The sequence below is a fragment of the Aquila chrysaetos genome, chromosome 6 (assembly GCF_900496995.4).
Source record: "Aquila chrysaetos chrysaetos chromosome 6, bAquChr1.4, whole genome shotgun sequence".
In the NCBI taxonomy this organism is placed as follows: Eukaryota; Metazoa; Chordata; class Aves; order Accipitriformes; family Accipitridae; genus Aquila; species Aquila chrysaetos.
In genome coordinates, this window is record NC_044009.1 from 53,957,841 (window position 1) to 53,981,613 (window position 23,773).

The following is a 23,773-nucleotide window of genomic DNA, read 5'->3' on the forward strand; positions in this document are numbered from 1 at the left end:
TCGCATCCTATTTTTACATTCTCTCCGTTTGTTTTTAATTGTTGAGATCAAAGAATAAGACAATCCCAAATAAATCATGAGACTAATGATTTTTTCTTGTTTCATGTTTTGCTTTCAGAATCTCTAAAGGAGCTAATTTTTGTGATGAAATGCTTCGGCAAAGCAAAGCAGAACATGTTTACAGCATTCTAGAAAAACCTCTTTGGCATTACATGTTATGGTTTCAGCAACTGCTTGCAGATAAAATTAACAGTCTCGTCACAATATATGAAGATTCTGCTCTCTGACTCAGGCAGGGATTGTTCTTGCACGTGTCAGGGAACTGTGAGCAATGCTTTCGTAGCTGTCTTTTTAAGCCACCGAGTTGCAACACAATAATATAGCAAGTGTTGGTAATACTCTAATATTGCTTTCTATTCTCCCTCCCCAGCACACATGCATACATAGGCATACAAATGCATATGCACACAGACCTTTTTTGACTTGCCTGGTTAGGGACGGAGTAAGGATGGAGTAGGAACTACCTTCTACTCTACCTGCCCATCATCTTACATAATGCCTAGGGACCCGAAGGTACCATTATCTCAATACAAAAGATTATATTCACTGACAGATTCAAGAAAATGCCAAAATTTGTGATGAAGATTTCTTCATCCACAACATGGTTTACAACACAGATGGTAAACATTAAAAGATAATTCTTTAATGGAATTTTTAATTTGAAATACTGAAAATGAAACTGTGAAGAAGTTTGTGAAACAAATAATTCCAGATTAGCTATATCTACTTCCAGTTCTTATATTTCATCGTAAGATTATTACACTCAGACAGTTATCTTGGGTGATGCTATTCCTACATAGGACATTTATTTTGGACAACGCTATTTCCAAACAGGGTGAAACAGGATTAACTACCAGAATGCTGGGATGATAAAAATCACAGACAGGATTCAGAAAATCTTACTGAGTAATAGTTCACAGTAGAGTTATTTCAGAATTAGTTATTAATCATACAAAAAGCTTCATAGGTAGTAATTAAAAACATTAATGAACACTGCCTTTGAAACCAGGTCCTTTGCTGTTTCCAGCAAGTACTTCTCCTCAGCTTTTGCAGGGTATTCCAGTAGCCATACTACCTTGATATTGATCTAAGGCAATAAAAACAGTTTAAGAAAACATGCTAGCTGCTTAGATGTCTTCATTGTCAATGACAGTATTTAAACACAATGTACCATATTTCATTAACAGTCTGTCACTAAGTTGCTGGTTTCTTATTTAAGAAGGAGAATAATTATAATGAACTATACATGAGAAATTATGTATGAATGAAAAATCTGCTTGTGCTATCCAGTGCTGGAAAATTTTTAACTGAAGCCTGCTATGACTAATTATACATATTTAATATATTAAGCAACAAAGAAAAATAATGAATGTTCCTAATTTTACCACTGATGTTACCGCTTTGAAAATATATCTGTTTAACACAAATGTCACAGTCACTTTATGGACATTCTGTATTAATTGAGGGTGAAATTATGGTGCTACTGAAGGCAAAGAGACTCCATTGTGGCCAAAGATTTAATTTCATACCACAGCTTTCCAAAGAGCAAATGAAATTCAGGCTAGATTTTCTGAATGACAAAATTGGATCTTTGGGCTGAAGTGATGAAATACTTGATAATTTAAACATTATGACAGGTGGGTACTTTTAATAAATTCTGTGAAACTTTTATACAGGTTAAGTAGTATAACTCCTTCTTATTACTACACATTAGATAATTTAGAAGCATTTGTTGAGGCTTCTAAAGATTTACAATTAAGTTTAGTGAAATTATGTGTGTGATCAAGTATCACATGACTCAAAAAAAATCACTGAAAAATTGTAGAGGTTTGTCTTCATTTTCTGGATGCTTAATTTTTAAATGTTTTGCTAATTGTGATGTCTTTATACTATCATTAGCTATTAACTCAGGGCACAATACACAATTAGGATGAGGTTCATCGTTAATGATGGCAGATGTAAATCTGTATTTCAAGTAGTCTTCTTGATAATTTCAAAATTTTTTGCCTGATTTCTCCTCAGATCTGATTAGAACAGCATTGTTTTTACCTTGTAATATGGCTGACGAGCTTGTATGAGGAGTAGGTGAAGTGTCAGCTCTGCCATTTTCTTGTTGTTCATTGTGCTGGCATTATCTGCAACCCTTGGATTCTTTGCAGGAATCTCTTTAAGCCACTGGTCCATTTTGTGAGCATTATTTTAGTTAAAACTAGATAATATAATCCATAAATCCACTCAACCAGGCATGCGCAAACTGCAATACATCACAATTCACTGAAAGTGAGCAAATGAATGAGGGCACCGCTGCGAACCCCTCTGTATTGTGAACACCCACTCTGCCTCCAGGAGACGCTGGTACCATCCACGACGCAGGACCCTCTAACATACAGGCCAAGTGAAGGCACCAGTGTCAAGCTATATATTAAATATTAGTAAAGTATATTTTCTTTTTTTTTTTTCTTTTTTAAAGATAATAAATATAAGGAAAAGTTCTAAAATTTTCTTTATGCACACGAACGGATCAGTCCTGCACAACCTCTGGGCTGCGCACACCTCACTTCGGAGACCACTGCCCTAGACGACTGGTAAGCAATGACTAGTCTGTTACCAACTTGTTTCCAAGTGAACTGGGTGACTTGATTTTATAATAAATTAATTGGATCTTTCAAATGTCTTGTTCAAGCTGACAAAGTTCAGCCTTCGTTCTCCAAAGGATTTGGAAAACCTATGGGCAATGAGAGACTACTTTTTATAATGTTAATGTGGCTTTGTTGCTGTCCTTTCTTGGAACTTATGTCCTTACTGTTCATGCTGTTTCCCTCTTGTATTTATGACATGATAGTTGATTAACATGTAAGTTATGGTATCTTGGACAAAAATGCAATTTCAGTAAGGTATAGGCAGCAGGAACAGAATAACTAACTCTTCAAGATAAAGATCTTCTAATGTACATTGTATCAGTAATACATTAGTAATAAAAGATGGTAAAATCATAAAATAATGCAGAAATAGGAGGCATTGTGATGTATTTTTAATGTTTTCAAGTTTTTAGCAGGTTCTTAAAAAAGGAAGGGAGGATAATTTTGATAACTGACAGAAAAAAGTAGGGCTTGTGTTAGTATGTAATGAACAGAAAATTTAAATTGGTCATGATGATATGTCAAGGCTTTAAAATGGATAGTAAAAAATAATTTTTAATTGCCTTTGTTGTGTAAAACATCCATGTTTGTTAAAATCATGCGTGTTTTTTTTTAAAAAGGCATGTGAATGTCAACATTTCACTTCTGTCTCAAGCAGATATTAATGACTGAAGAGGATAAGCTTTACCTCACTAAATCAAGTTCTACAGTCTTTTGCTTGAAATAAAATTACCACGTAGTTCTTAAAAGCTCTATCTGTAGCCTCATCACTAAAATAGTTGTATAAAATTGGGGGGGAAAGTGATTAAAAAAGGTCTCCTATCATCTCTGTAAAGCTTCCGTATTTCACTATGGCTTCTCCCAACAAATAAGGATTAACTGTAGAGGTAATGTTTTCCTCAAGTATTTGTGCATCTCCTGATCAGTGGAACAAAAAGCCTTCAAGCCTTCTCTAGAGAGCAAAAATTTAGAGGCTTTTTGCCCAGGCATTGGTCATAGAAACCTAGTAGACAAACGCACAGTTATGTATATTCACACAACAGTGTGGAGGTTATTCATTACTATTACAACTTTGGACATCAGTATTAAAATTGGGACCACAGAGCTATGGTTGAACTTCATATCATCAACAGTTAAAACCAAGTTCTGCTACAGTATCACTTAAAAACTCCCAGAGAAACTGATGACTAGTTTTTCACCCAGAAGAGGATGCTTTCTTCAGTCAGGATACAAAGTCATACCCAACTTTACACTAACTTCATTACTTTCATTAGAAGTACTCAGCAGGCGCAGCAAAATAGCATAGCAAAACACATACATATGAAATACATATTATCACTAAGATAGCAAAAAATGAGATGCTGTAATACGATACCTGGTACTAAAAATGAAATTTTCCTTCTGTGCCACTTAAGTCAGCATTAACTCCATTGACTAAAATAGACTTTTCCTTGACCCATGTACGTATTAGAGGATGTTTCCATGGAATACACAGCCAGTAAATGACTGTTCTCTGGTTCTGAGGGGACGTGAACTTGAAACGAGATGTCCTGTAGCACTGAGATTCTCTGCTGTCTGCCAAGGTGTGAACTCCTACTGGAGCCTTTCCCTCAACTGAGGTACTAGCAGCTGCGGTACTTCTCTACCCAGAAACTGATTTTCACTAAGTTTAGAGCACAGAACTATATCTGCAATCTCTGGCCCTCTGTTAAATGTGGCCAAGGGCAGCCGGGGACTTCAAAAGTTCTCAGCCACGGGAAGCAATACATCAAAACACACAAGCTGAATGCATAACCTTGGATTCTGCAGGAAACCCAGCTAAAAAATTTAACAAAACAACAAATCAACAAAAGCAACGATAAAATTCCCAAAACAATAATAAAAAAACTTGAGACACATACAAGTGAGAAAAATTCTAGTGAAATACCACAGAAAGTAAAATAGGCTGAAGGAAGCTGTGAGTCTATAGCAGTAATTTAAAAAGTCTATGACCAACAACCATGACAAAACAAAGAAAAAGGAATAAAGAACAGGGCGACTTGGATGAGGGCTAACTAAGGTGACGGAGGTTTCCATCAGACTGAGATGAGACAGCAGTCAATCTAATACTAACCCCTCGCATAGTTAATTTTCTTCCTTTAGTCACTCCCTTCCTCCTTTTCACGGGACTTACATGATGCCCTCACGCTGCAGCGTCACAGTCTATGTTTTTCCAGCGCTGCCTCCTCAGTCAGTTGCCGGGAGTTCAGCGCTGCGTTAACCTGTTGGAACAGAACACCCGATGAGTCGCTACAGCCTCCGCCCCAATCACCACAACCCTTCTCCGACGCGCTCCTACGAGCTCCTTCCCGCCCCCCTCAGCGGATCTCCCCCTCGCTGCGGGCGCAGCCACCACCCGCTCCCCGCCCGCCGCTCACCGCCGCACCGCTGCCCCCACAGAAGCCGCTGCCGCCCTCACCCTCAGGTGCCGCCTCAGGCGCCGCCTCAGACGCCCCCGCGCCCGCCCCCAGCCGCAGAAAGGCGCTGCTTCGCGGCCCGGTGCGCGTCCACGGCGGCTGCCTGGCCCCGCCATGGCGCGGAGACGGCGCTTTTCGCCACTGGGCGGGCGCCCTCCTGCAGGTAGGGGCTGGGGCTGGGGCTGCGCCGGGTTCCCTGCGCGGGAAGACGGTGTGAGGGACGCTCCCCCTCCGCGGCCGCCGCGCTCCTCGGCGCGGGCGGGCGCCTCTCCTTGTCCCGGTCCGCGGCGGGCGCGTCGCGAGCAGAGGGAAGCCAGCTGCCGCCGTGCGGCGACGGCCCCGCGGGCAGCGTGGCCGGTCGCCGAGGGGCTGCGGCCCCCGAAATCGGCCGTCCTTGACGAACGCGGCTGCCGGTAGCGCCCGACGTCCGCGGAGCCGCCGGGCCGGGCTGGGCCGCGCTGCCCCGCCGCAGCCGGCGCTCCCGCCCCTGCGGGCTCCCGGCCTGCCCCTCCCGAGGCCTGAGGGGCTGTGGAGCGGTGCCGCCGAGCAGGGCTCGGGAGGGCGGGACCGGTGGGCGCCTAGCGGTTGGGGCCGCCCCGTCGCCTTCTCCCAGCGCCGCCGGGCTGGCGGGGCCAGGAGCCGGACCTTCTGCGGGAGGATCGCTTCTGAAGCGCCCGTGTAAGCTCAGCTGGCCCTGGGGCAGGCGTGGAAGCTAGTCTGTTGTGCTCAGCCTTGTCCGCTTCATCCAGGGATCCCGCACCTCCGTGTTTGATGCTATACCGGCTCCATTAAACTTAAACCTGTACTGCTTGACGTTAGATCTGGTAGAGCAGGGCGGCATGAAGTTCGGCTGCTTTCTTAATCAGGAATGCGTTATCAAGTAATAGGGAGAGAAGTAGGTATCAATCTTCTCGTAAAATATTTTTTTTTTAGTGTTCCAGCCTTATTCCTCGCCTCCTATCGCAATGCAAAAAACGTTTTTTTTTTTTTTTTCCCCCAGCTCCCCCTTGGAGTCCTTTCTTTGACTGAACAGTGCCTTTGAGTACAGGCTGATAAGCGTTCAACGTGGTACTCTAACCACTGCTCTACCTAACGGGAGATTCGTAACGATGTGATACTTGGTGTTTAAATGCCTGCCTAGGTTTGCTGGAGAATTTGAAATGCATGCAGACAGTAATCAGCTCCTGTGCTTGCCTATTCGATAATTGTGCGCTGCTAGGATCTCAAATCAGAGTTGGCATTAGTACTTGGTTTGTTTCCTGCGTGTACTGGGTACACATACAGAGCTGCTGTAGACTTAGCCCTTAGAAATGTTGTACATCCCCTGCTTAGCCTAAACCGATTAGGGTCTATCCTGTGTCCCCGTCCCCCCTGGTTTATTAGGAGTAGCTATTGCCTGAAAAGCGCAAGGCATAACTTGTGTGTCTCATTGTACCCCTAAAATCTGTTTTGTTTTCTTGAAAGTTTATTTTTTAAGCATGCTTTTAGACGAATTTGTGATGTAAGTAGTTTTTTTCAGTTTCATTTGTCTCTAGTCCTTTCCTGGATTTTTGTGTCTGTGTGTGTGGCAAGGATGGTTGAGTTGCACCTGAAAGGGCTTTTAAACCACTGCAGCCGGTGACATAGTGCAGGTACTGTTTTTTCTTAATTTGCATGACAGTAAACAGCATCTTGGTGAGGCTTATCTGTCACTACAGTGGAGGTGATCCTCTCTGGCAGAGCGGTAGGGATGGCAGGAATAAGTTTTCAACTATGCACTTACAGAACAAAGCAGGTTGAAGGTGGACACCTTTATTCTGACCATGGTATCCATAAGTAACCTCGGGATTCAGAAGAGCTCGGTGCCTTTGTTTTGAGTTTGGGATTTTGGGTTTGGTTGGTTTGGGTTTGGCTTTGGTTTTTTTGGGGGGGAAGGGGGTGAAGAAGGGGGATGTTCCTCCTTTCTTTCTTTAAAAATACGTGGTGTTTTAAATAATGGAAATTAGTAAAGATTTTGGCACTTAGTTCTTAACTCTTAACTGTTAGATTACATGGCTTACAAGGCACTTACAAAAATCCAAAAATTGAACTCTATATTACAACTTTGACATCTCTCTTAATTGCTTTGAAAAAAACAAATTACAAAAGAGCTTTCTGGTGGATTCCAGAAACATGCATATTTTACTATTCCACTGCCATGGATGTGTATGAGGAGGTTTGACAGCTGCTACTAGCAGCTATTTTAAAGTCAGTGAAAAGATTGAAATAAGTCCTGCATTACTTCTAACCATTACAAATAACTTTCTTCTGTGGGCTTGTTGGTAGTGGACACAATTCCTGATTGGCCACTTAGTATTTAAATACTATCTTTTCCCATTTTTGGTATCTCTCCTTCCTGCCCAACACCTCAGCTCCCCCTTGTGCTTTTTGTAAAGCTTCATAGTGTTAAAATGTCTTTGCCTCCCTGTGTGTCTGGATCTCTTCATCCTGCTAAATTAAAACTGTAAAAAATGCTTGTATCTAGAAATCACCAATCCTGCACGTGTGCTTAGCGAAGGTCCCAAACCAAAAGTCATGGATTTAGGTTCAGTTATGTTTTTTTTTAATCTATTTCCAAAATTTTAGTTGAGTTCCCATTTGCAGTTTGACTTATTCCCAAAAACCCCAAAAATATAAGCACCAAAGAAGCTGCGGAAGAATACTTGGGGTAACTTGCATTGGTGTTCTGGATGAACTTGTTAGAAAGGGAACATGATGTCAAGAAGACATCAGTCTAACATCTTGAAATAGTCCAGGGTATTTTATGTTTTGTTTTGTCTTTTTTTGTTGTTTTGTTTTTGTTTTGTTTTTAAATCCTTTGTCATTCGTGTTTAAAGGTGCCTCTCATTTTATCTCCCTGCTTACAAAGACAAGGAAAAGTTTCATACCTTGTGAGCCAAGGGTGTTTAGAATCTTGATTCTCTTTACTGGTAGATAATTGGAAATGGTTGACACTTCCATTTCAGAGGAGAGTTTTCATTTTGCAGTTAGACTCCCGGAAGAACTTGGTTCAGTCTAGATCTCTAGTGTATTTGCAGCTGTTAGATGGCTAGGCAATTAATTTGCTGCTTATACAGCAGTATAATTAACTGTATGTATGTAATTTTGAAAATAAAAGAAAAGCCAAGTCTAGATATTGCACAACTCCAGCGCTGTAAGGCTGCTTTGGACATGACTGAAGGGGAATTCTTGTTTCTAAAACTAAACCTCCAACCAGGAGATACAAGGTGAGTAGTCAGATTTGGTAGAAAATGGGTGTTACAGATGGACACATCTGCTCCCCCGAAAATGGCCAAATACATTTCTTGTGCTATCTAGCCGAGTAATTCTTGAAGCTTTTCTCCATTCCATATTCACTCCTGTCCCCAAATATTTGAGTTTGAAAACTGTAGTCTTGATTATTCATAATAAGAATTGGAACCTTGCTGTAAGATAAAGCAACTTCTTCAAAATAATGAGAAATGCATACTAAGTTTCTTCTTTCTTACTCTCACAGTTTTAAAACTTATACTTTCTCCCTGGTCATGAGGGTATTTTTTCTTTCAACAAGATGTTTTAGATAACTTTACATGTTCTTTGTTCAGAATTGAATTTTCTGACATGCCTCAGAACATAGATTGTTATTGTTAGGTCGTCTATAGCTTAATTAGTGCTAATTGGTTTTGTGATTGGCAGATATATTAATAAAATATAATTAAACATGCTAGAACACAAGTACAAGATGAGTATGCCACTGGTTCTTCTCTGCATTATTAGGTTTATTCTAGAATACTTTGGGCAAATTATGAAACCTTTGTTGCTGTTGGTGACTTTGTTTGAAAACCTGAAAGTGTTTAGAGGTTTGTTTGTTTTGCTTTAAAATTAAAATGGAAACTATTACATCAGATATTATGGGGGAAGAATGCATATTAACATAATAAGGTGTTAAGATTTAATATAGTTAAGCAGTGACCAAAACCCCTCTGACTTCTTGATTATAGTATTTGGAAACTGATTGAGTGTGCTATGACACAGAAGTGTAAAGTCTTTGTTGGATCTCTTTGGCTTACTTCTGTGTATGTGCGTGTTCAAAAGTTAAGCGTAGAGTTAAATATTGGAAGATGCGTTCTTGTTAACAATTAATCTGGGGTGTAAGTATTTTTTCTTCTCAAAATGTAAGCAATGTAGAATGTAATTCTGTAGATATTTTTAAATAAATTCTATTCTCTTCTTGCAGTTAAAGCTGGAGGTATGAGAGTGTCTAAAAAGCAAGAAAACGGACCTGTTGAGAAAAAGGCTAAACCTCCAGGAAAAGAAAAAACGAGGTATTGCATTGCAGGTCTTGTTCCCCCCTGCCCCATAGTTAAAGTTCATAGGTAATGGGCTGAAGGTTGAAAACAAAGACAACTCTTAATCTCTGAAGAGTTCAATTCTTAAATTAACTTGCGCGATTTATAGATAAAAGGTAACTTTGAGGTAATCATCAACGTAAACAAATGAAAAACAAACTTCAAAACCGAAGGACAATGCCTTGCAATGAAAGACAAGGGCTGAATGTCTTCCCTATCATCATGTATTACGGAACAGAAATTAAAACCATGTGTTGTCTACCTGTATCTAATACAGTAATGGTCAGACAGTTTGCACTGAAATAAGAATGAATTTTAGGCTGTCCTCATTCTGAAGGAAATTAAACCCACATCTCCCACCCCCCACAAAGAGTCTATTATCTCCTGTATAGGCTATATCTCATATTTTAATCTGAAATCTAATTTGGCTTTTCCTGTTTTCTACTTCATAAGGTTACTCAAGCTATTTTGCCCCCAAATGAAGGCATGCTTCTACTTTTGAATAAGGTAGCATTGACTGGTTGAAGTGGTCATCAAAACAAATATTTTCTTACAGCTCTTTCAAACGAAGACTAAATGTTTTTCTAAAATATATGCACTTTAATTCTTAAATATCACTTAACAAAAAAGTTGTCCAATATAAGGATAAGAGGGTAAAATTTTAATGACTTGTGGTGGTCCTGAAATTGCATTAGAGTCCAAATCCTAAATGGAACACAGTGCCTAAATAGGATTTAGACACTCAGGTTTTTGCTTCTATTGCAACTTTAAATGTTCTCAGTGGCCACCCAGTTTGGATGCTCCTTATCTCAGCACATACCTTTTTTTTTTGCACAAAAAGTTCCCTTTAAGAGCCTCCAGTTCTTTTGGGCATATCTAGAACTGCATAGTTATTGCAGAGTACCTAGCACCCTTCATAATTGCTGTGACATTCAGAAACCAGTCAGTGTGATGTTAAGGTTTTGTTCAAAGGAGCCTGATAGAGTGATCTGCTCTTGGAACAAATCTGCTGTGTCCTGATAGCTATGACCTCATTGTGCAAGGAAGTGGTGTACATATCCTTCTCCATATGATGATTAGGATATTTGTGAGGAAATGGAAGACCTGAATTTTAGCCTGTTGTCAGATAAAAATGGTATGTACCTTGCTGTGTCAGTTGCCTTCACCAGTGAGCTAGATGCTTCCTGTTGAAGTTTAATGGAAAAAAGACTCATGGAAAAAGACTTCATAGAAAAAGACTTGAGATTTGTGGGGATAAGACAAAATGTAATGGTTAAAGTACTGTGCTTGGGAAGGTGGATCTAAAATTTCGCTTGGCATTGTAACTTGTTTGCATTTAATACCTATATCCCTTTTGTCAGTGTTCAAAATAATATGTAAGTTGAGACTGGAACTTGGATATCCTTCTCTAATGAGTGCTCCTGCAACTAGTGTACACTTCTTTCTAGCCCTCTAAAACATTGAATTTTTGCTGCTCAGCGGCCCAGCTCCAAGAGGAGAGCACAGTCTGATCTTGGCAACTCTTGAGAGCAGGAGATGAGGGTTTCGTCCCCTTTAGAATGAGAACAGCCTGGAGTTCATTCTTCCCTTGGAAACTGTTGAGCGTTACTTTATTAGGTATGGGTGGGAAACATGTCTGTTGCTGCTTTAAAAGTGACTTTGTCATCTTACTATGAAAAAGCACTTGTATGCAAATATTTTTACCTGTAGGATTGGGCTCTGATTGCTGTCCAGGTGCCTCTCCTGTAGTCCCAATTTGGGACTAGTTTTATGCATAAAAATAAACTGAAACAAAACAAGATTAAATATTCTGTTGTATCTCTTAAGAACCGAACTCCCTTCAAGTGGTCTTTGTATTGTCCTCATGATAGCTTGCTCTGGGCTTGCTGAAGAGGCCTGTACAAACTGGGAGCAGCTCTAGAATCATGTCTTTATTAAAGCATATCTTGGAATTACCCTGAAAGCTGTGAATTACTGCTTTCACTGCTGGGGATTTAAGGACATCAGTTATTTCTTACCTGTAAGAAAGGAGCCACCTATGCTATGGAGTTTCTGTAGTACGCAAGTAACCATTTAAAAAGCCTGGATAAGACAGGATAGGTAAGCGGTCTGGGTGACTTTGTTCTGATTCCCACTTTTTTTTCCACACTGAGATTTGGAGAGAAGTTCCCTATATTACTTTTCATAAACAGATTTACCTCTGGTGTTTCTGAATATCTTTAGGTGCTGTCAAGAAGGCTTCCTTTTCAGTTGAGTGTCTGTGTGTACATTGCAGTCATAGTATCTCACTCCAAAGTACTGTAATCTAGTAATGTCATTGTAAAATCGACTATTTTGCCAGGAGTTAAAACGGACGCTTGTGACTAGACTGACAGATGAACTCATTTTTTGGACCAAGATGTGATTTTTTTTTTTTTTTTTTTTTTTTTTTTTTTTTTCTCTAAAATGTTGTAATCGGCTGGCTAACTTTTAAATTAACTGGGTTTAGCCATATTTAACACTGACCTATTGGCACTATTTCTTGGCAGGCTACAGAAATCACCACTGTAGGTTTTTGTTTGTATGTTTTTTCCCTCACTGGCTTGGAGGTCGCTAACCTACAATACAATTTTTGGAACAAAGCTGACCCAGTAACATTGACTTCTTTCCTGTTTACTAGTTCCCTGTGCCAGAATCAATGGTTACTCAATATAGTATACATACCTTGTTGGGATGATGGATGTCATTGTCAGGTTGCAATCACAGAAGTCACAGAGAACGTGGTAAAGTAGCTTAGTAGCTGTCATATACAGACTCATTGCCTCCAAGTTTCTTATTCAGATGAGATTATCTGAGAGGCTTAAAGTCAGTGTCGTAGCTTAAAGTGGCTACTCAGAGCTGAGATTGGTCTTGGCAGGAGCTGAGCTTTGAGATTTAGTTCTAAAAAAAAAAAAAAAAAAAAAGGCATGCTTGCTCTAAAGTTGCTGTGTAATATACGGCATAATAGAATGTAATGCATCATGTTAATAACTAGATGCTTGCCTGACAGTTTTCTGACAATACATTAGATTTGGCTATACCTCATTATTTAAGCAAAACGATCAAAGTTTTGTGTGTTGGGTTTTTTGTTGTTGTTTTTTAATAACTTGGGAGGTTTTTTGGTTTGTGTTTTTTTTCTGGAGTTAGAAGGTTTTTATTTTCATTGATTGCCAGTTGTCTGGGTGTAGGTTTGCTGCTGTCTTTTCCATAGTCATAGTTATCTGATGGCATAAAGAGATCTTGAATAACTTATATTTGTCAGTGTGGCAAACTATCGATTGCTAAATTGAAATTTCAGTAGGAAGTGTGTCTTGCCTGATCCACAGAATCATTAACTTAAGCAGTATCTGCTTCTTCAAGAATCAAATTTAAGGTATCTGGTTCCTTGTGTAAGGGTAATAATGATTTTTCTCAACGCTGTTTTAGCTACAGAAGTGTCACTGCAAATAATGGTATCATCAGAAGAATGTGCAATCCACAGTTCTTCCTGTTGCTGAACTAAATTATTTCATATCCACAAATTATTTATTTGTGGAATATTGGTAACATGGCTGTTCTTCATCAGAATATGAAGTTAATGGGATAATCTTGTGCAAAAAGTTCTTGCTTGACAAATTGCTGCTGTCAGAGGAAACATCCCCAAAAGCAGAGGGTCAATTTTTTTCATGGGTCTAGACTGGAATCAAGAAAATTATGGAGTCAAATTTTGTAGTTCTGGATATTAGTGCTCAGCTTCTGTGAAGCTACTCCACAGTGGACAAAAAAAAGTCCCTTTTGAGATATTTAAGGATATTTTATATGTAGATTTTTGTATAAAACTGTATCTAAATAAAACAGCCTGCAACACAGATGTTTGCATTTTTCTGTTCTGAGGCAGCATACCTTTTTTTAATATCATATAGTCTTTAATGTGACTAAAGGATTTAGCTGCAAAACCTAAATTTCTATTACAAAATGTTTTGTGTTAGGTCTAGAAAATGAAAGTGACAAGTGTTTCTGTGAGATAGAAATGCTAAATACTTTTTTCTTTTGCTTTACAGTGCTATTGCCAGTTTTTCAGAGACTCAGAACATGGGTGTATTGCTAGCAGAAGTGCTGAGCAAAGTAAGTACATCTGGAAGAACAAGATACATGTTTGTCAGGGCTTCTCCATAAAGCTAAACATAAAAAAGAAAAAAAAAATCGTGAATTTTCCTTAAACCGCTGTCATCTAACATTTGTAGGTTTGTCATCTACCACCAAATATTCTTGAGATGATCTATTTCTTCAGCAGTTGTGTGGCTAAAATGCTAGATGGCAAAAAAGTAACTAGTCTTCCCTCCTTACTCTGCTATATTTGATTCCATTCCTATTTAACACTAAGTAGCCCCAGGGTAGTTATGTATACCTGTTACAGAAAAGTACAGCAAGTTATTAAGGTGTGTCCTTTTTTTAAAGTGGTATGTTGATTTAGATTTATTGAAATGTGAGGAAGAATTATCAGTAACGTAGTAAGTTTGTGGCAGAGCTGGGATTACAACCCAGAGCAAAACCTAATCTTCAGTTCTTTATCCCACTGTGGAAATAGCTTTAACTTCTGTAAGGGTCCAACTTAGAGAAGCAGAAAGATAGCTTCTTGAAGGAGGTGGGTACTGTCACTGACAAGTGCACAGTGGATACCAAGGCGGTGAGCTAATGCCAAACTACCGTAAGTGATCCCTGAGACAACAGGCACGGCATATTCCACTGTTGCTGCCTATGCAGCTGTTTCATCTGAGGCCTGACATTAGACAGTGAAGCAGCTTCTTGACTTCTCCCTTGGAAATACTACGAGATCATTGAAAATTTTGTGTTGCAAAGCTGTTGATGGACCCTTCTCTTCATTGCTATGCTTACAACTACTGTCCAGTATCTCTTGCTAGGCTGTTGATGCAGACTCTTACACCTATACTTCGCAAGAGCTGATTTAACAAGCAGCTTTTTAATTTGCATGCTAATCTGAAGATCTGACAGTTACCATCTATTTTTCATACACTTGCAGTCTTTAGATTCTGAAGCATACAAGAGTTCCTCATCCATAGAGCTTGGTAAAACATCAGTTGCATCATTTCAACATAAGCCTTTCATCAACAGATGTGATTATAGCTTTAGCATGTAGATCTTGAATTTTTGCTTAGACTTGTTTGTTAAGGAGAACAGATAGAACTCATCCTGTTTCTCTTCCGCTTGTCCCCATCTCCTTTCTTCTGACCTACCATTTCCTTCTCCTGTTGGTTTCCAGAGTCCCATCCATGCAGCTTCCGCAGTAATTTAAAAAGTGATAATTGGATACTGTAAAGATGATGATTTTGAATCTGGGAAGAAAAGAATTTGAAGCAACTTACTGTTAACTCTGGCATACTGATTATTTGCTCTGCTTTTACTAAAAAAAGGGAAGAAGAAAAAAAATCAATAGTTCACTGAAGGTAGTCAAGCTAATATCACTTTGAAGACAGAAACTACAATTAAATGTACAGAGTCACTATGAGTTTTATGTATTGATCATTTGAACTTTTTGTGGAGTTAGGTTTTACTACTGTTTTTAAACTACTTTCATATGATGGAACTTAGGAAGAGAGTAGCAGAAAAGCTATATTCTATCACAACTTTTTTCCCCCCCTTTTAATGTTACAGATGAGCTACAAAATTCATGCAGCAGCATTACAAGTGGCTCACCAAAAGCCACAGCCTGCCTTGGAGAAGTTCATACTGCCTAAAAGAATTTACATTATTCAACAGCCACGGAAATTTTAAGATACTCATTAAAATACTCATGTTTACTTAAAAGTGAGTTGCTGTTCTAAATAGCCCTTAGCACACTGTAGTAAATGATCAAAAGCTGTGTGCCTTGTATCTTCCTGTATTTCTGTTACTGACAATAAAATACCTTATAAGAAGAGTTACTAAATGTACTTGGGATTTATTAAAGTATCATGGCTTCTGTCTAACCTGGTTTTACTAGTGTACGGTAATTACTCAATGCCAAGAAGTCTAACAGCTTCACTTACTGTGTGAATTTTGACTGAAGTATGGAAACTGTCAGCCCTCTTTTTTTTTTTTTTTTTTTTTTTTTTTCTCTTTTCATTTAATAATAGCAAAGCTGAAGTGAACAGGATCCTGAGAAAGCAGGTCACAACTGAAAGGCATAGTTTTTGTTTTAATTTAGGCTGAGGTGTTCCATGCTGAATGTATGCCTTAGGCTTACTGAATAATAAGAAACTTCAGAAAGTCCTGGGAGAGATTTCTATGCAGTGGAAAAAATACTTCTTTTTTTTCCTTCCATTTCTTTCTGTAAGGAAATCCAGCTCCACTGCAGAGATTCCTCTGTTGGGATCCAGACAGTAGGAGGAACCAAGTGAAAACAGACTATTTGTGTGAACCCCTGTGGGATTTAAGGTTGGTAGAATGGGATACGAGGCTGAAAAGTGATGAGACTGAGCATGGACTGGTAATAGTTGTAAATACAAGTACAGGAAGTATCCTTGAGCCTTGCTTGCTTATACTATCAGCAAAAGACAATAGAAATAGTTGGTCCTGCCCAGTCCAGAGGATAATACTCTCCTACTGCTGCTAGTTGGTTGCATAGCTCAGGTGACTTCTTGTTCTGAAATTAATTCTGCTGGGACTGTTTTGTTGTTTTTTTTTTAAGGTAGTGATTGCAGATGAATATGCCACTAAAACTGTAGTCAAGGAGTCCAAATAGACTTAATATGAAAGGTGATGCTTAAAAATGTTTTATTGTCAATGAGGCTTATTTTTATAGTGTGGTTTCCACATGACTACAGTGGAAATCTATTACAAACATATGAAACACACTCCCTCTTAAATAGAGGGATCCCAGGTGGGTGACCCAGAATTAGTGTTACCATTTAACATGAATATCTGTTTCATTTCATCCATCCATAAAATGTAAATAACTTTATATGTTCATTAAAGATTAAATTGTGATCACAGGAGGTGGTGATTAGTAGTTATGTGCAATAAATAATTAGGTTACATCTTGAATAAGTAGGAAAAATTAAAATAGTGCTGCTCCTCTGAAGATGACTGTTTTTTCTCCCGTGTTCCTTAACTGGTAGCTACTTGTAAAAAATTGTCACTGTTATCCTGGACAACTACAGCAATATACTTTATGGATATTTAAGTTGTAGGTATGGGATTTGGAAAACAGCTAGTTCTGCTTTTTATATATAGCACACTTTCTACTCTCCAGGTTGACTGTATATAAATGAATATCAATATGAATGTAAATGATGAAACATGATTTGAGTTAAAGCTGTCCATCATGTGTGAAATGATTATTCATGCAGTCAAGGCTAAAAATAGCACCATGCAGTCTAACATGTCAGTGGCTAATACATGTTCCCTACAGAAAGAATATTAGTAAAATCTTTGTAATTCTAATCCTTACCCTTTTTGTTTCTGAAGAAAATCAATGGCTAGTGAAAAATTACAGGATCTGATTCTGAGGGCCTTTATGAACATTACTTTCTATGAAGTAATCTGCTTCTGAAAATTTATTTATATTCTGGCCAAGGATTTAATGCAAAATGAGATCTTGTAGGAAAAGGATTGTCTTTTAGGCTGAGTTATACCCAGCCTTCCCCTGGATGCTAGATTAACTAGGCACCCGATTGTTTTGGCCAATTTGTGCTTAACGTATACCTGGGTGGAGAAACCATTTGAACACCTTTTCCTGGTGCCTGGAAGTGATGGGACATATCCTGGCACATGACCGAAGTGGGTAACTGTGGTAAATTGCAACCTGCTGTGAGGAGTTACTCAAATACTGTGGGAATGAAGATATCTGGGATCCTTATTTCTATCCTACACCCGTAGAGTGGCTGGAAACATCACTGTCCCAGCTGTGTGCAAGTTGCTTGGTGGGAATTCAACCTGTTACTGCGGTGCTTTATCATTCCACTTGTGTAAACACCTGTGTTGTGATGTAACATTAACATCACTGCAAGTGGCAGTGAATAAGCCAAAGGATCTGACTACCCTTCTGTTAGTTCCTTATTTGATTTTGCAGTTTGTTTGGTTTTTTAAATGAATATTATTTAAACTGTTTAAAGTAGTACATTCAGGGTAGGGATGGCATGCTCAATGTAGAAGGTAGCTATAGGAAATTACTTCCATGACTTAAATAAGGTAGTCATACAGTCATTGCTTATGGATGTAATTGTTCTGTTTAAAAGGTCCTGTATACTACTCTGTGCAGTGCACATTTAGCAAGTTTGCTACTATATAGAAGAATTAAGTATATACAGTAAGTAAAGGTCTGGAAGTATAGCGTCTGCTGCATCGGCAAATGGGAGTTATGCAGCATAGGCTCAGCATATGCTTCTAAGTGGCTTCTAAGAAGTGTCAGTCCTCCTGGAGAAATGAATCCATGCATGTATTGGAGCAGTGCCTAGGATCTGTATATGAGATATATATCTGGAGTGACGGTATGTTAGTTCCAAACAGCCTAGCAGAAAGACTGCTTTAATGTAAAGTATCTTCCACGTTCTACCTGTATAAAATTTTCAGGTGTAAAAAGAGGACCTAACAAGAAGTCAGGAGGTGTAATTTTGATAAACACAGTTTCATGGTTTTGCTAAACGTAGAGCAGGTGCAAGCTCCTCTTCCGCTATAACACGTATCTTGTGGAGCAAGAAATCCCGGAACGGATCTATTTAATTTCCTGCTTCTGTAGGAAGTTGTCCCTTGTGGTGGTATGCTACTTGCTTTTTGTGTCAATAGCACTTACTAGTCTTTGGAGGGAATCTGAAAGATTTGTATAGAGAACAAACTAAACTCTTCTTAAATATATTTTATAATTAAGAGCACTTCCTTTTCACCCAAGTTGGTCTTTTACTCACCTGTTGTATTTTGACAGGCGCAGTCAGGTGCATTATTTTCTCTAATTTATCTCTGTTTATTAAGGTGTCCTGCTTATAATAGTATTTTTAATAACAAGAGCTAAACAGGAAACTAAAACCTATTTCGAGCTTCTAAATAAGACAACTTAGTTTTTCATTCTGTTTGTGCCTTCCATTCTGTGTGTCATTTTAGTTTGTGTTTGCACCTTCATTGATGATACTATGATGAATCGGTTGTGTCTTCTGTTTTAGGGACTTTATATAGTTCAAGTCTTAATTTAGTACTTTGCTTTAATTATTTAAATATGAACTACAGCTAAATTCAGAACTACAGCTAAATTAAGGAACAAATAGAGTTGGTTTGCTAGAAAAATCAAAACCTTGCAGGAAGCCTATTTTCAGGCTTCATGAGGGTTATTACAAATGATGCAGGCATTCACCAAGAATGGCATGGTTTCAGGAAATTATTTCTTCTGTCGATCCTTTATTTCATCATTTTGATGGACGACACAATGTTGGTTAATATGCAGTTGTTTTTATCTGTAGGCCTCAAATCGCCTTGCAGAGATTGGAATGACTGAAAACAGATTTCAGTAAATGTTGATTGTTTCAACATATTGGTAAACTTGATAATGTTACACATTCTGTTTGACGGCCTGAGGAAGACATACATGTCTTGCTGGACTTCTGTGCAGGGATGAATTTCCCCTTGGGCAAGGAAGAGTCCTTACCTTTAAGCACTTGACACTCCCAGGTTGGGTGGTGCTTGAGAGCGCTATTTGGGAACTTGGCAGTGTGCAACTTTTTAACTGGTCTGGAATGAACTCCAGTATATGCTGTTAAGTGTGCAGACCAAGGTCTGAATTGAGAGTATGTGATTTCTGACTCTTGTGTGAAACTGCAGCAGATGAAATGGCAAAGAAATTACCCATGGCAAATCTGGGAAGCTACAATAAGGGAACTACAACGAAAGACTTAATTTTAATAAATAAATATTAACTGTTGTTTAAAGCCTCTATCCCTTCCAAGATGTACTTGTTCAGCCTGCTCCTCTAAGTAGTATGTACAGATTTGCAAATCATTTCAAGCGCAGTAACCTCTCCCTCCTATACAAAGTCTAAAAGTTCTGGTAACTGGTACACACATAAGCCCAAGCATTGACTGAGCTCATCTTTAGTTTCAGTGGTAGAGGAGTATATTTCTAGAATGTAAAAACAAATCCTTGGTCTAATCGGTGTCACCTGCGATATTCATATTGTGATTGTTCCTGTTGTGCATAAGTCCTGTAACAGGTTCACAGTAAAGCACCTCTTGGTTTTGAAAACCTTGCTGTCCTTGAGGACCATTGTTTCAACATGCTGCCATTCCTCCTGTTCCCTTCCTGCATCTTCTAGACTATCCTCTCCTACTTGGCATGAGCAGGACAGATATTTGCAGCTCATGCATTTAGCTGGAGGAATATGCACTTTATGCTTTTGGACCACTTGTGAGTTAAATCTTTTTGAAGAGGGTAGGTATCATGGGATTCTTTGCAGATACCAGGGTTCCATTTGTTTTGCCTTCCAGGCCTATAGCATTGTCTGACTGTTTCTTGTCCTCCCCACTGTCAGCTTAAGGGCTGCTGCTATGCCAGCATTCTGCAGAATACATTATTGAACCAGGCGTGTACTCTGTTTTCAGTCTTGCTCAGCTACTGTAAACTCTAAAGGCACTTTGAATTCCCTGGTGAAACCAGTCATAGTTTTCCCTTTATTCAGCAAAGCCATGCAGAGAAGAATGATTCAACATAATAGCATGCTTATTATTCTTGTCAAATCTGGCCACTATTCCACTCTTGCTGAATTTTAATGAAAAACTCTTAGATAATTTTATTAACAGACATTGCAGTCTGGCACTTCATTTATAACAGGCTATCAATGTTTAGTTTGTTCTTCAATTGAAGAGAAGGACTATCACAATTCTGAAGTTTGAGTATTGCTGACTCTCCAGCTAAGAGAGACTCTCCAACTAACAGAGGGTCCAACTCCCCAGTTGTTTGCTAACACTTAAGATTTTATAGAGGTTTATGACTCACATCAAGAGTAGCTTAAGAAATTTCAGTAGTTCTTAATTATTATGTGTATACTATTTTTACCACAAGAGGTTGCTATATCCCTACAGCTTATTCAGGTTCTGCCAGCTGAGCTAGCCTCAGAAAACACAGCTATTTTCTTACAAGGAGGTATACTTTAATCTGTTGAAAAAGTTTCAAAGAAAAAAATAATAGATTAGTTTATGAAAGCATCATTTGGTATTTCACAGAGGACATGACTCCCTAGAAGTTGTAAAAATACAAAGGGCATAATTTGATGGTGACAAAAAGTGGTATCTGATTCCTTCTTCTTCCTACATTCTCTGTGTTCACAGCTGTAGTCAATTACAAATGAAACATAGAACAAGGAATAGGGTAAAGTGCATACTGTATTGGTATCAGGTAAATTTACATAGTTAATTAAGATTTGTTGGTTTTGTAGATGCTTTCATTACATTTCTAAACATGGTTACTTCAGAACAAATTCATTGTTTCATTTACCAGGCAACATTGAAAAGTTGGATACAGCATTTCATATTCCACAGTTAGGTATAAAGGGTTGAAATTTCTGAAACTGACTTGATTTATACACAGTGCTTTTCTCTTGTATTTTGGGTTTACTAATGGTGATTAATTCAGAAGTTATTTTTATGTAAAGGAATGATTAAGACTTTTCCTAAGCTATTATTAAAAATGTTTTATATAATAGTCATCATTTTAGTTGCACAATATGCATTTACTGCATACTGAAATAGAACAGTCACTAAAATGAAGATTGACTTTAAAATTTAAATCCAAACTTCTACTTTCATTGTTCATAACTTTCTTAAATTCCTTCGAGTTTAAATTTTCCATATTTGGTATGGTTTTTCAAAGTTAAAGAATTGGAGCAAACTCTGAGCTATCTTTAAGCTACACAAGCCTGAAATGTTTGTTCTTTATATGTTACTATCAAGAAATGTCAGAAACAATGAAAAGCAAGATTATCTATTAAAAATCCAGCTGAAATTGAAAACTTTTAACTTGGTTTATTCTATGGATCTCAGCCTTAAAAAGTAAAACAAGTCAAAAAGCCAAATTTAGAATGAGATGATTTTGTTGGAGCTGTTCACAGATGTCAGTCAGAGATGGGTAGGCATATAATTGCTTGTCCGCATTGTGTATGCATTTGAACTCTTCCATACAAAAGTCTTTTGAGGTTTCTAAAGAGACTACTTTAACATGTTATGAAGAGCCCTCCAATTATGTTGAAAACTCTAGCTGCTAGTCCTTTAGTAGCAGCCTAAAATTGGCCTTGGTACCTTGAATTGTAATGAATAAAAAGAAAGAAAAAGGGGGTTGGGGAGGGTGGCAGACTGTCCCAAAGCTCTGCAGGCCTTGGCTGTAAGGAATTTAGAAATTTGGCTAGCAAAATTGGATATACTGCATGCATCTGCTTTTTGAAATGCATATACTGTTCTAAACTAATAAGCTCACACTTCACAAACTGAAGAACTTTTAAGTTTGAAGCTAGTAGGGATGGTAAAATGATAAGGAACTCAGAATTTTTTTTTTTTTTTTTTTTTTAATCAAGCATACTTTTCCTTTCATGATGAGCAACAAGGACTACTCACCTCTGATATTTTCCCCAGCACACGTACAACCTTGCAGTAGCCTGGTGTATGCATTGCGCCTTCAAACACTGCCAGTGAGGCACAAAGTGTTTTGCTTTTATGGCTCACTGATTGAAAGCAAATTATCATTTAAAGAACAGTCCTTGATATTTGTAACAACAGTGTGAAAAAACACTGTTTTCACTATGCTTTGCTTCCAGCTTGGTGGGGCAAAAAGAAATGTGTGTTCGTGAGAAGGACGTCAGTAGCACTCATCTTTTCAACAGTGTGCTCACAGAGCTGAACTGTAACAACTGAAGAACTCTATTAGGCCTCTTTTGAGAAAGTCTTTCCCAACAGAATCTTCAGAAAAATAAATTAATACTGTATGTCAGACCTATTGCCATAGGACTATAAAGAAAAAATACACTAGTGAAACAGCACAAATTACTAGCCATAAGTACAGCTCTCCTTACTTCCATGACTGTTTTCATCAGACAGATGTTTCTAGTGCTTTCAGCTTTTCAAGACATTAATTGGTTATTTTTTTTTTTAATTTTTTTTGTTACATCCTGGGGACTGCCAAAGTATAAGGTGTTACAAGGCATTATTCCCTACAAATCAAAATCATTTTTTTCCCTTGAAACTATTACTGCGTTCAGTATTTTCTACATAGGGATCCATTTCCAGACAAATACTATTAGTAGTTCTTCAATATAAAGCATGTGTCCCTTATTCTATGATTTAGGTTGGAGCACATAATTCATATATGGTAAGCTTCTCATAAACTTTATGATCTGAAAACTTTTTTCCACTTTTCTAAAGTGCATTTTTTGAACTGGTGCGCTATGCTAAATAAATACACTAAAATAAAAAAAAGCAAACAAAAAAAGACCCCAAACAAACCCAAACCCTGTCCTTCGCACCAGTTTACAGTAGTTATTTTGGTACAGGGAAGGAACGGGAGGGAGCCTAAATGGCAAAGAAGAAATGCTAGCTTATCTCAGATTGGTCTCTAGGACATGTTACTAGTGTCGTCTTCCTGCTGCCTTCTTTTGCAGCAATTTTGCTTCCACCATTATATTCTATCATCATACTGTATTTTTTTTCTTCAAATGACTCTGTAAAGAAATTGGAATGCTTGAGTGTCGATAGATGAATTGTCACAGAAGGAGCAGAGAGACAGGAGAACCTAAGGAGATAAAAGGTCTTAATCATTGGACCAATTCTTCTTTCAGAAAAGTGTATATACAGTTTTCACTTATTTAAGTGGTTTATGTGCTAATATATATAAAAAGCTAATTTTGGCACACACAATCCATAGGCAGTCTAGGTAGCCAAATCATCACTTAAAAATCCATGTGTGTCATGTAAAAGATTCCCTAGTTCAGACCTTTAAATGTTTCAGATCATTAGTTCTAATTTCTTAGCATCTAGATATTTTCGTGCATAGGCAATGAGTAACTGCTCACTCATTTTCAATAACTGCCTTTAAAGCTGCCTAAGTTAAGAAGGCTACATGACAAATACTGAATGAACAAGAGTTCTCGTAAGCATAGGGATTTCAAGCAGGAGGCTAGATAAAGTGCACTAACATTTCCACCCTACATTTTCCGCAAAATTGATTGCTTATTTTGTTGTTGTTTCCTATAACCAAGGGTAATTTTTTTTAAATACTTAGTCTGTTATGTTCCCTTAAAAGATTGCCT

The 23,773-nt window shown here is 38.3% G+C and overlaps 1 protein-coding gene and 1 long non-coding RNA gene across 7 annotated transcripts; one reads left to right on the forward strand and one right to left on the reverse strand.

Annotated features, from left to right (window-relative positions):
* Positions 1-1,054: 1,054 nt before the first annotated feature.
* On the reverse strand, positions 1,055-5,276 carry LOC115342483. Its single transcript, XR_003923779.1, has 3 exons — positions 5,158-5,276; positions 4,813-4,960; positions 1,055-1,147 (listed from the first exon to the last, which is right to left on the reverse strand). It is a non-coding gene; the product is annotated as an uncharacterized LOC115342483 (long non-coding RNA).
* On the forward strand, positions 4,981-16,792 carry DAPL1 (death associated protein like 1). 6 transcript variants are annotated; one of them, XM_041124115.1, is made up of 5 exons: positions 5,083-5,318; positions 9,390-9,477; positions 13,560-13,623; positions 15,172-15,324; positions 15,834-16,792. In XM_041124115.1, the coding sequence occupies exons 1-4, from the start codon at positions 5,270-5,272 to the stop codon at positions 15,289-15,291; spliced, it is 321 nt and encodes a 106-aa protein (XP_040980049.1). In that variant the 5' UTR covers positions 5,083-5,269; the 3' UTR covers positions 15,292-15,324; positions 15,834-16,792. The 6 variants fall into 6 exon arrangements, with proteins under 6 accessions (XP_040980048.1, XP_040980049.1, XP_029872596.1 ...); XM_030016737.2 differs by lacking the exons at positions 5,083-5,318; positions 15,834-16,792 and adding exons at positions 5,358-6,050; positions 6,156-6,328 and having other exon boundaries at positions 15,172-15,440; XM_030016736.2 differs by lacking the exon at positions 15,834-16,792 and having other exon boundaries at positions 15,172-15,440.
* Positions 16,793-23,773: the final 6,981 nt, after the last annotated feature.

What these genes read in the sequence shown, in the direction of transcription:
- DAPL1 (XM_041124114.1), top strand. Translation starts at nt 4,981, where the DNA reads ATGAGTCGCTACAGCCTCCGCCCCAATCACCACAACCCTTCTCCGACG. An exon ending in GGGCGGGCGCCCTCCTGCAG is followed by an intron (nt 5,319 to 6,155) that starts GTAGGGGCTGGG and finishes TTTTTCCCCCAG; the next exon opens with CTCCCCCTTGGAGTCCTTTC.